We start from the raw sequence: 11,397 nt of genomic DNA, 5'->3' as shown, positions 1-11,397 counted from the left end.
CTGACATCACCTCATTGAAGTTGACATTTTAACTGGTAAGGGTTAAGGTTAGGGTAGGGGTTATGGTTTGTGGTAAGGACGTCCCAAGGATCCAGGTGTGCACTAATATATGGGCGTAAATCGTTTTTGACACTACTAATTTAACACTGGTGATTTTCCTGTGCAGTTTTTTTCAAGAGGCCACCTAATTTGGCCACAAACTTTAGTAACCTGCACACAGCCAACTCGTTTGTTCAACCCACTTGGCCGCAGAACAAGAACCACCAATTGGACATTGTTGATTAACTAGGCCTATGTCCCCGCTGTCCCCCAGTGTGGTCGGTCATGCATGTGATGTGTGGTCGGTCATGCGTTACGTGTCTGACCCCAGCCAGCGGTTAAAAACGCGCACGCCGACCTGGATGCCTAACACTAATCTTCTATACTGGCCGGTGTTTCCTGAAGCTCGTGCGTGTGATCTGGCTCTCGGTCTAGTCCGCTACACTTGCGCGCAGTGTGTCAGTGTCCGGGTCTCGCTGCCTGTTGGCGACGGGTGGGACGAGGGAAGGAAAAATCCAGGACCGTTTTTACATACTCAATGGTTGACTGACGACGGACAGATACGGTTCTCTCAAGATGGTGGGGCGTACAAGCAATGGAACTTACAATTATGCATGCGATCCTGTTGCACCGGGTGTGGCCGGACGCAGGAGGGAATCGGGCACGGTAAGTTAGCTAACCAACTGTGTACACTTACTTATAGCCTAAGTGTACTATGACACGATGTCAGGACCATTATGGCACGGGACATAATGGACTTGGGCTATTCGCGTGTTAGAAATTATGTAGGCTATCAGGTACTTTCTCCCAGTTTACTTTTTGCGGCTGTAGTGAGGTAAGCATGGATCATGAAATTTAACCCAAGACAGCTAAAGTTGTCTCTGACAATGAGACAGTGTCCTATATGTTTTTGAACTTTTATTTCAAGATGAAAAGTCTAGGAGACTCTCACATGAAGTGGTTGAAAGTGAGAAAGAAAGAAAATGAGAGGATGGTCTGGGGTAGAGAGAAGTAAAGATAGAGACAGATGGAGAGAGAAGTGTACAGTTCAGCAAGATCCACTTCGTCCTGTTCCTGCTGCTTCATATAAATAGAATAAGGTCTATTCTGTGCATCAGTGTAATTCAGTGGAAAACAGATACTGTTCCCTGTATATTCTTAAATGTTCTCTCCTCTTTTCTCCCGTAACAACTGATCCCCAAAAGCACTGGATAGGTGTCTACTGCTGTAAAAGCCTTCTGCTTTCACCTATCCTGATGTGGTCAAAGAGGAAAGGGGACAAGAAACAAGCTGGTTAAGACTTGGGACACCGCACAGGGAGGAACCTCAATGTGCATGTATCATATTACTTTCACCTATATTGTGTTTTCAGAGGAGAGGAGAGCAACTGTAGACTATTGAGATATAGCCTCCTAGACACTGATGCTCAATGCCATCCTTCACTGATGGTCCTAGCCAGCTCAGCCAATCCTTGTCCTCCATGCAAATGATACAGTGGGATCTGTGCAGTGATTGGAGCTCTCTCATATATTTGTCATCGCCATGGCTAGAGTTTGGAGGCGCTTGGCTGCTGGTCTGTGAGTGAGAGATCACTCTGCCAAATAGAGGAGGAGAGAGGGATGGAAGAGGTGGAATAGAGGGAGGGAGAGAGGAGGGCAGAGTGGGTGGGGATACAGAGGGAAGTGAAGAGGGAGGGGGAAAAGGCAGAGGGAGGAAGAGAGGGCGGTAGAAAGAAATAGAGAGAGCGAGAGAGGGATCATCTCACTGATGCTGAGTCACAGACAGGGGGTTCAGCCGCCGTATCCCATGAGCCTTTAGGGGAAACATGGAGGAGCTCGAGCACACCTGCCCCCAGCCGCGCACGGTAGGGTGTGTTTGTGTGTGAAGGAGAAAAATAGGGAGAGGCTGGCTAGTCTTCTTGTTGTTATGAAACAGATCCACTGTCTATGTGTGTCTTTGCGGGATGCTCTGAGTGCTGAATGGACTGTGTGTCTGTGTGGAGGGTGGGGGGTTGGGCGTGTTTCGCAGTATTGGCAGGGGTGTGTGTACGTGTGGGCATCGGCAGCCTGGCATAGATCTCCTGATGAGGACACAAAAGCGCAAGGATACAGAGGGGCGACGCTAGCTCCATGCCAGCTCCATTCATTCTATCTTTCTCTCTCTGTCTTTGTTATTCCCTTTTATTCTTTGTGCCTCTCCTTCTCTTCATCATACCCTCCTCCCTATTCCCACATCCCTGTGCCTCTCCCTCTCTTTCTATCCTCCTGTGTGCTACCATCACAGCGTTGTGGTTGTTTTTTTAGTTGAGGTTTTTAGTGTGGTTTTTTTTTCCCGTAGTTAATCCTTCTTAGACCAGATGTTCTCTGCTTGTGCCAGTTTCAGGGCTTTAGTGAGCACATTCGCTGCGGTCACTCTGATCTGTCGATCGTCCGAGGCCACCGCCTGCCCTTTGTCCACGCTGGGCTCCTCCCCCTTCTCACCTTGCAGTGGATTGTGGGAGAAACGTTACCTCAGTGCGTCCTCTTCACTGTTCTGTTCTGTCCGATCTGTTACTATGGGGATGGGAGCTCCCAAGACGGTCGCTAGCCAAGACCATCTGATGATGTTATGATCATCTCCACCTCCTTTCTGTTCTTCCTCATCCCTTATCCAAATGGATTATGTAGAGGTGGAACTACCTTTAAATATTCAGTGTTATGGATGACAAATGTAGACAAAGGTATTAATATGAACAATCTAAGATCCCATTATCCTTAGAAATCAAGAAACCATGGTTTCTATGTGGTCCTCTAGAGGAGACTGTGCTGTGTGTTTTGTGATTTAGGGTTACTGTTCAGTTGCTCGCTCTCTCTCTGTGTCGTGTGTGTGTGTGTGTGTGTGTGTGTGTGTGTGTGTGTGTGTGTGTGTGTGTGTGTGTGTGTGTGTGTGTGTGTGTGTGTGTGTGTGTAAATGAGATCTAGTCTCCCACGGTAACATATAGGTTACATCCAGTGTGTCTCTCAGTTCTCTCGTGTGTTTGGGAGTGGATCCATGAAGTTACTGGGGACAGAAAGTCATGCATGTTCCAATTCCTCTTTCTCTCCTCCCCTAGAGAAAGAGAGAGAGAGATGGAAAACGAGGTGTTGGTAGAGGGAGGGATGAAGTTCCATTTTAGCCCGTAGCAGATCAATAGCACTGGGTGCTGCTCGTTCCCTCATCATGTAATCAATAGTTGTGATAGAGAATAGATATCAGGCCTGATCAATAATCTAATTACTGGAAATATGCCGGAGAGCGACAGGGGAGGACTATCAAGAAGGGGACATGAATGTCATTCAACTTTCCTTCTCTCCTCCGTCGCTTTCCTTCTATCCTCTCCTGTATCTCCTGTTCCTCTCTTCATCCCCCTCTCAAATTCAATTTTTTTCAGATTTTATCACATTATTTCCCTCCTTTTCTTCCCCTCCTTGACACACTCTTCACCTATCATGTTGTGTCTCTGGGACTCCATACCATTTTTGGTTTGTTGAGAGCAGTGAGAGTTTTGTAGGGGTTTGAATTTGATGCATGTGCTGTTCTAATATGCTGCTGTTAGCACTATTACACTGAGCAAAAACCACTTAACAGTTAAATCTCTCTCTCCTCCCTCTCTCAGATGCTGACTGAGCCTGCTCTCTTTGCTAAGGACACCAGCTGTGAGTGTCGCGCCCCTCATGAGAGACTCTCCATTGCTCAAGCCCGCAGAGGGACCCCAGGTATACATTCCTCTCGTCCTCTGTTACACGCCCCTCTCATCACTCTTTTCTCACTATTCCTCCTCTCATCCTCATTCTTCATCCTCTCTTCCTACCATCCTCAGCATCTTCCCTCATAGCCATCTCTTCTTCTTTTCCGCATCCTCTCCTCCTCACATTCACTTACAACATCATCAGGAGAGGAGAAGGTATGTGTTGGATGTACACTGTGTGTGTGTCCTCTACAGTAGACCGTCCAGTGCGTGTATATGCAGATGGGATATTTGATTTGTTCCACTCCGGCCATGCCAGAGCTCTGATGCAGGCCAAGAACCTCTTCCCCAATGCATACCTCATAGTGGGAGGTATGCGCACACACACACACACACACACACACACATGCAGATATGTACACAAACACACACATTCATAAACATGTGGATATAATGACTCTTAGTATGAATTACTCATACATGTTTTGCTATCTGTTTCTTTGTACCTTTGTGACTGTTTCATGTGTCTGTGTGTGTGTGTGTGTGTGTGTGTGTGTGTGTGTGTGTGTGTGTGTGTCAGTGTGTAGTGATGAGCTGACCCATAAGTATAAGGGTTTCACTGTGATGACGGAGGATGAGAGGTACGAGGCTCTGAGACACTGTCGCTATGTCGACGAAGTGGTCCGAGATGCACCATGGACGCTCACACAGGACTTCCTGGAAAAGCACAAGGTGCGTGTGTGTGTTTGTCTATTCCCATCAAAGCTCTCTGTGTGTTTGTATATGTGTGTGTAAAGACTATTTATGATGCATGCAGGCATGTCTCTTTTCTGTGTGTCAGTTTATCTGCATGTGTTTTCATTTTGTTTCTCCCGTGCTGTGTGTAGACACTGTATATATATGTATGTATATATATATAGACTTTTATAGAGAATGTGTAGAAACTGTGTAGAGATGGGGTATAGACTGTATAGAGATGGGGTATAGACTGTATAGAGATGGGGTATAGACTGTATAGAGATGGGGTATAGACTGTATAGAGAATGTGTAGAAACTGTGTAGAGATGGGGTATAGACTGTGTAGAGATTGTGTAGATACTGTGTAGAGATGGGGTATAGACTGTGTAGAGATGGGGTATAGACTGTGTAGAGATGGGGGTATATATTATGTATAGACTGTATAGAGATGGGGTATAGACTGTGTAGAGATGGGGGTATATATTATGTATAGACTGTATAGAGATGGGGTATAGACTGTGTAGAGATGGGGGTATATATTATGTATAGACTGTATAGAGATGGGGTATAGACTGTGTAGAGATGGGGGTATATATTATGTATAGACTGTATAGAGATTGTGTAGAGATTCTTGTCTTGTGTTCTGATTGTTTCTCAGATCGATTTTGTGGCTCATGACGATATCCCATACTCCTCAGCAGGAACTGAGGACGTCTACAAACACATCAAGGAGGCAGGTGAGTGTGTGTGTGTAGCTGTATTTATGATCAGTGTATGTGTTCCTGTGTGCGTGTTTATAATGTGTGTGTGTGTTCATGTTCGTCCATGTGTATTTATATCGTGTGTGTATTTATAGTATGTGTGTGTGTATTTATAATGTATTTATAGTATGTGTGTGTTCATGTTCGTCCATGTGTGTGTATTTATAGTGTGCTCCTCTTCGTGTGTATTTGTGTGTGTGTGTGTATGTGTGTATTTATAATGTGTGGGTATTTAAAATGTGTGTGTGTGTTCCAGGCATGTTTGTGCCAACTCAGCGGACAGAGGGTATCTCGACCTCTGACCTGATCACTCGTATCGTACGAGACTACGACCTCTACGCTAGACGCAATCTACAGAGGGGCTACACCGCTAAAGAGCTCAATGTCAGCTTCATCAACGTAAGTGTGTGTGTCGACCTTAAAAATAACGTATGTGTACTCCGTACATTGGGAACGTAACTGACGTCTTTCAATGAACAAACAGACATACAGTATGTTCTGTCTGTATTTGTTGAGAGACCCATACAGATAACTGACAAAATAACGGAAACACCTGTGTTAATGAGGGATACAAAGTATATTGAAAGCAGGTGCTTGCACACAGGTGTGGAATTAACATCCCATCATGCTTAGGGTCATGTATAGAAATGCTGAGCAGGCACTGTTGCCCATTATTTTGGCTACCATGGATGGCTAGAAGAAGAGATCTCAGTGACTTCGAAAGAGGGAGGATAGTTGGGGCACGTTTGGCCGGAGCTTCAGTGACGAAGACTGCTCAACTTGCTGATGTTTCACCATATGCCATGACCGTCTGTCACCAGCTCTCAACCCAACTGAAGACTTATGGGAGATTCTGGAGCGGCGCCTGAGACAACGTTTTCCACCACCATCAACAAAACACCAAATGATGGAATTCCTCGTGGAAGAAGGGTGTCACATCCTTCCAATAGAGTTCCAGACACTTATAGAATATATGCCAAGGTGCATTGCAGCTGTTCTGTGGTGGCCCAATGCCCTTTTAAGATACTATGTTGGGATTTCCTTTATTTTGGCAGTTACTTGTATGTCAGTTGCGTTCCTACAACCTTTCTACAACCTCCCTACAACCTCAGGAGAAGAAGTACCGCCTGCAGAACCAGGTGGACCGTATGAAGGAGAAAGTGAAAACGGTAGAGGAGAAGAGTAAACACTTTGTCTACCGCGTGGAGGAGAAGAGCCATGACCTCATACAGAAGTGGGAGGAGAAATCACGGGAGTTCATCGGTAACTTCCTGGAACTGTTCGGCCCAGATGGAACATGGGTAAGCTAAAGCCTGTCTCTAATGCGCCACTCATGGACAAATTCCAATCACTCATCTGACATTTCACTTCTTTGTTCGCAAATCTCATCTATGAACCCAAAACTGTGTTTAGTTTCTACCTCTAGCCTAGTCCTAATCTTTGAAGAGATAGTTCTCTCACAAACCTCTCTCTCTCCTTACCTTAACAGAAACAGGTGTTTAGTGAGCGTAGTGGTCGGATGATCTCCTACGCCCTATCACCCCACGGGTCGCCTAGTAACAGTCCCCCCCGGCAACTGTCTCTGTCTCGTTCCCCATCTCCCCCCTCACGCTGGCTTCACCCCCGACCAGCCTCCCCTTCCTCACCCAAAGGGGCTTCCGCCTCTTTCAGTAGCATGAGTGAAGAAGATGAGAACGAGAAGTAGGGGCCTGGACTGTGGAACAGACACTTGACACCACGCATATACACACACACCTAACAGCTGATGCCATGCATACACACACACACCTAAGACCACACACTCACATACTGCCTGAAAGGTGCTGTCACACGCACACACTCATTCTCTCTCCCTCTCTCCGACATCCCCTTCCACACACTGGCAGCAATGACTGGATGCTGAAGTTGTAGATATGCAAGACAGAAGGGGGTCATGGGAAATGTAGTGTAGTGCTGTAGCACGAAGAAGCCATCAGTCTCTGTTGCCTGGGCAACGAAGCAGACAGGAGTGTAGAGAACAGAAGATGATGCGACTGACCTGTTTTTGATTGCTCAGGTCTGACAGAGACGGTAAATAAAAGAGCGCCTGTTGATCATATCATTCCATCATTTTATGTCCTCCTTTTTCTCTATCCTTTCTTTTGGTTTTAAATCTCATGTTATGGTCATATTTTAGAGAAAAACTAGGGTAAACATGATAGAAGATATTTTCTGCAATTTCACAACAATCGTCTGCAGTGTGACTATTTGCATTGTGGTATTACGTGAGTAGCAGGGTTGGGGTCAATTTCCAAACCAAATTCCAATTTGAAATGTTCCTAATTGAAAAGAATCAGAATTTTAGTGTACTTCCTGAATTGACTGGAATTGAAATGGCCCCAACCCTGGTGAGTAGACCTACACCATTACAGAACTCTCCAGATAGACTGACTTTATAGACAAACCGACACAGTTTTCTATACAATAAGAGAATAGACTGTCTGCATCATTCTGTTTCTAATTGCATCATTCTGTAATGTGATGCATACTGACTGTGCCCTAGTTTGTAGATTTAAGAGAGAAACACTGTCCTCTAGAGGAGTAAGTAACTGCAGCCTTCCTGGGAGACAAGAGGCCACTTTAGACGACGGAGATGCACCCCACAGAATCACAAATAATTCTGTACCAGATTATTTGCCATAGCAACTGGTCTCCATCATAGGCAGAAGTGTTGCCTCCCGCAGTGTTAAATGTTCCAGCATAGGTCTGAGATTTCCGAGACTACATAGCAACACAAATTAATGGATGTTACATTTCAACAACGGTAACACCATGGATCTCAGTACGTGATTGGTGATTGCATAATGAACAGAACACTTGGAACTTTAGTATCAGGGATGTCCCCCCCCCCCCCCCCACTTTCCCAATATGGCCGCCTGCCCGGCCCATCAATTGTAAACAGTGCTTTCAACTGCAACTGGAGAAACTGATCTGTCAATATATTTGCTTTTAGAGAATGTACAATTGTGACAGCCTTCCTTATTAGAAACGAGAGATCAAAGGTTGTATAGCACAGGGATGGCCAGTGTTATCCACAAAGGGCTGGTGTGGTCCTAGAATCAGGTGTTATAACTTGGCTGGAGTAAAAGCTTGCACCCACACTGGTCCTTTGTGAATAAGATTGACCCGCCCTGTTGTAGTAGAATCATTGTGCTCTCCTCTTGTTAGTCACATGACGCAGAACTGTTCTTCAACTCGATGTCTCTCGCTACGACGCCTCACAGGCCACAACTGTTCCACAGCGGAAACCCACATAACATCACTTCCTACCACACCTCCTGATCCACCTTCGAGACGTTCTTGTCCTGTATGCATTATATGTAATCCTGCACTGTGTGTACAAGATTGGGAATGTGTGTTTCTGTTTGTATCGTCTTATTTTCTAATGTATAATTCCTAATGGCGTAATATGTAAATAAATAGAAAATGAAAGTAAATGAAAGAGAAGCAGATTGGTGATTGAGAGGAAACAATATCTCTTTTTCAACAGATACGGACTCGTTTGCACACACGCATAGGAAAAAAAACTGGCTGTTTTGTTCTCTTTATTGTAGCTTTGGAAAATGAACAGTAGGTATTGCAAGCTTGACCTCATGCTGAATACCTCTATATTGTTGTATAGCACTGTGTCTACTATCTATGCTAGCCGCTACTGTACCACATGTATACATACAAAAGTTACTGTTGTGATAAGATTGGCTGCATACGTCTGCACACACTTTCTCTACAGGGAGGAGTTCCTACAAAGTGCAGTCATCTCCTTACATCAGAGATACAGTAAGGATGTATGAGTAATCACTTCACACCGGTTCAATGTATTACCATACTGTATATATAAGCTACTAATACCTTTGAGGTACAAAAAAGGTAAGGAAGGATTCACTACCTTATCTACAGCTAAGCCCACTTTAAAACTCCTTTTAGGTGCCTCCTTGGCAGTGCTGGAATGACTTAGTTCAGGTTTTGCTGAAAACTGAGAATGGATGATGTCAGATCAGAGCTCCATGATTGGTCCAAGTTTGGCCCACTTTTCATAAACCGGCCAATGAGAATGAGGATAACTAAAAAAACACAAACAAACAAGCTAATAATATCCCAGAGTTAACTCTTATCAGAGAGGCCTAATGAAATGTAATCAGCATATGAAGACATTGATGAAGAAAAACAGTCTGTGTATACTGTAGGTGAGTTTTAAAATCAAAAAAGAGGGAGGAAAGAGCCCTCTGGAATAATCATCATCCAGTTACACAAAAAGAAATGCAAAAAAAAATTGAAGTAAAAAACAAACAATGGAGTTTCAAAATGGCTGCTGTTTTACACCACAACAATGCCACAGATTCTTCTTGACACTTAGATACAAATATCAATCCCTTCCATCCTTAAAGAGCATTATTCACACACTTCAACCAATGACAGCTATTACATGTCTTATCGGAAAACCATTCAAAATACTAGTTGATGTTCAAGCTCGTTCAATGTTCAGAAGGTTTAGTAATACCACTACTAGGTGAATTACAAGGTTGAGTCGGTGTGGCGTTGTTAGCGATAGCCTTGGTTAACGTGAGAATGTTCATATTGCTTTGCAGGGTTGATGGTGCCACAGGGGGACAAACAAGGATAACAAAACGTAGATATCTTTAGGATAGGTCATGTAGCCTTTGCATGGTCTTATCAGGGTGTGGAAAGAGTTGGGAGGGTTAACAGTAACACATGTAATGCTGGAGAGGTTTATAAGCAATAAGCTACAGGAAAGACAAGGCTCACATGGTGAACCATCGTTAGTTAACATTAGCGTCCTGAAAACATCCCTTTTCTTTGAGACTCAGAGCAGTGTTTCCCATAGAAAACCTCCTAAATGGAGCACCAAGTTGTTCAATAAAAACAACTTAACGCCAAAAGGTTTTTAGAAAGGGGGCAAGACAGCTAGGTGGGCTGTCTCTGAGTATACAGTTTTAACCTTTCAAAGAGTTCAGGAAGGATCAGTATCGCTGGTTAAGATCTGGGGGAAAGATTGACGATGCCTATTTCACTAGGTTCTCCTCTCAAGCCAACACATCACAATACAGTAAAAACATAACACAATGGGGTTGAAATGAAACTATAGCCATCAGGGCATTTGTCATGCAATACTGTTTCTTAACTCCACTGGATATCATAAGGTGAATGCACCATTTTGTAAGTCGCTCTGGATAAGAGCGTCTGCTAAATGACTTAAATGTAAATGTAATGTAAACTCCTCAGAGTTCTAAGTCTCCCCCTCTTTCTGAGATAATGGAATAATAATTAATAAAAAAATGCATCTGTTTGTTCCGGATTCTTTCCATAATATAATGCAACATGCGTAATGCATAATAACTATCTTTAGTTAGTTTAAAGCTTGTTCCCATCGTTCCTAAAATGTTCTTATAGGTCTGGTTAGTCACTACAACTCTCTTTTCTATAACTTGGCATTGGCCACGCCACTGTAACCATGACAATCGTAACTATGACAACTGCCCACCCTGACCCTATTTGTGCCTAATTAATCTCGTGCCCGGGTCGAATTGCTGGCGCACATAGTCTGAAAACGGGGTGGTCAGTGCTATCTGGGTTCCTTGGGATGTCCCTACCTTAACCCTTTTACATTTCAACTTCAATGGGGTAGGGATGTCCCAAGGACTCCAGATAGCAGGGACCGTAATAGGGTGGGACTGAGTGCCATGCTAATCAAGTCAAATTCTAAGCGAATCACACAACTATGAGGCATGTCTTTATATCGAGGCAGGAGAGGGTCGTCACTAGTTAGCACAGCCACAAAGTCATAAACCCTGCCTGTCTCTAAAATGTCTCTTTTTAAACCTAACCTTAACCAAACTGCTAATTTTATGCTTAACCCTAACCTTAAATTAAGACCACAAAGTGTATTTTTGTATCCAATGTTGACTTTGTGGCAGTGGAAGCTAGTGGTAACCGACAGGAAGTGAGAGATAGCAACAGTTTTATTAGCTGGGACTTTGCAAAATTGTCAATCAAAATAAATGTTCTATTACATAAACAATATTATTTTGGGGAAGCCCAATTGATTCTGAGTTCGGGCATATAAAGTTTATATGTGAAAACAATTTCCAATATGCA

At 44.0% G+C, this 11,397-nt stretch overlaps 1 protein-coding gene across 2 annotated transcripts; it reads left to right on the top strand.

Moving 5' to 3' along the window:
* The first annotated feature begins 438 nt into the window (after positions 1–438).
* pcyt1ba (phosphate cytidylyltransferase 1B, choline a) lies at positions 439–7,169 on the top strand. Of its 2 annotated transcripts, none has more exons than XM_014157256.3 (8): positions 439–705; positions 3,674–3,773; positions 4,001–4,117; positions 4,326–4,477; positions 5,142–5,220; positions 5,501–5,643; positions 6,357–6,545; positions 6,734–7,169. In XM_014157256.3, exons 1-8 carry the CDS (start codon positions 616–618, stop codon positions 6,947–6,949), a joined length of 1,086 nt encoding a protein of 361 aa, XP_014012731.1. In that variant the 5' UTR covers positions 439–615; the 3' UTR covers positions 6,950–7,169. The 2 variants fall into 2 exon arrangements, with proteins under 2 accessions (XP_014012731.1, XP_014012732.1); XM_014157257.3 differs by lacking the exon at positions 439–705 and adding an exon at positions 1,746–1,903.
* The last annotated feature ends 4,228 nt before the right edge of the window (positions 7,170–11,397 follow it).

This window comes from Salmo salar, chromosome 19 (genome assembly GCF_965601325.2).
Source record: "Salmo salar chromosome 19, fSalSal1, whole genome shotgun sequence".
NCBI classification, from domain to species: Eukaryota; Metazoa; Chordata; class Actinopteri; order Salmoniformes; family Salmonidae; genus Salmo; species Salmo salar.
This window is presented reverse-complemented; position numbering and strand designations above follow the sequence as displayed.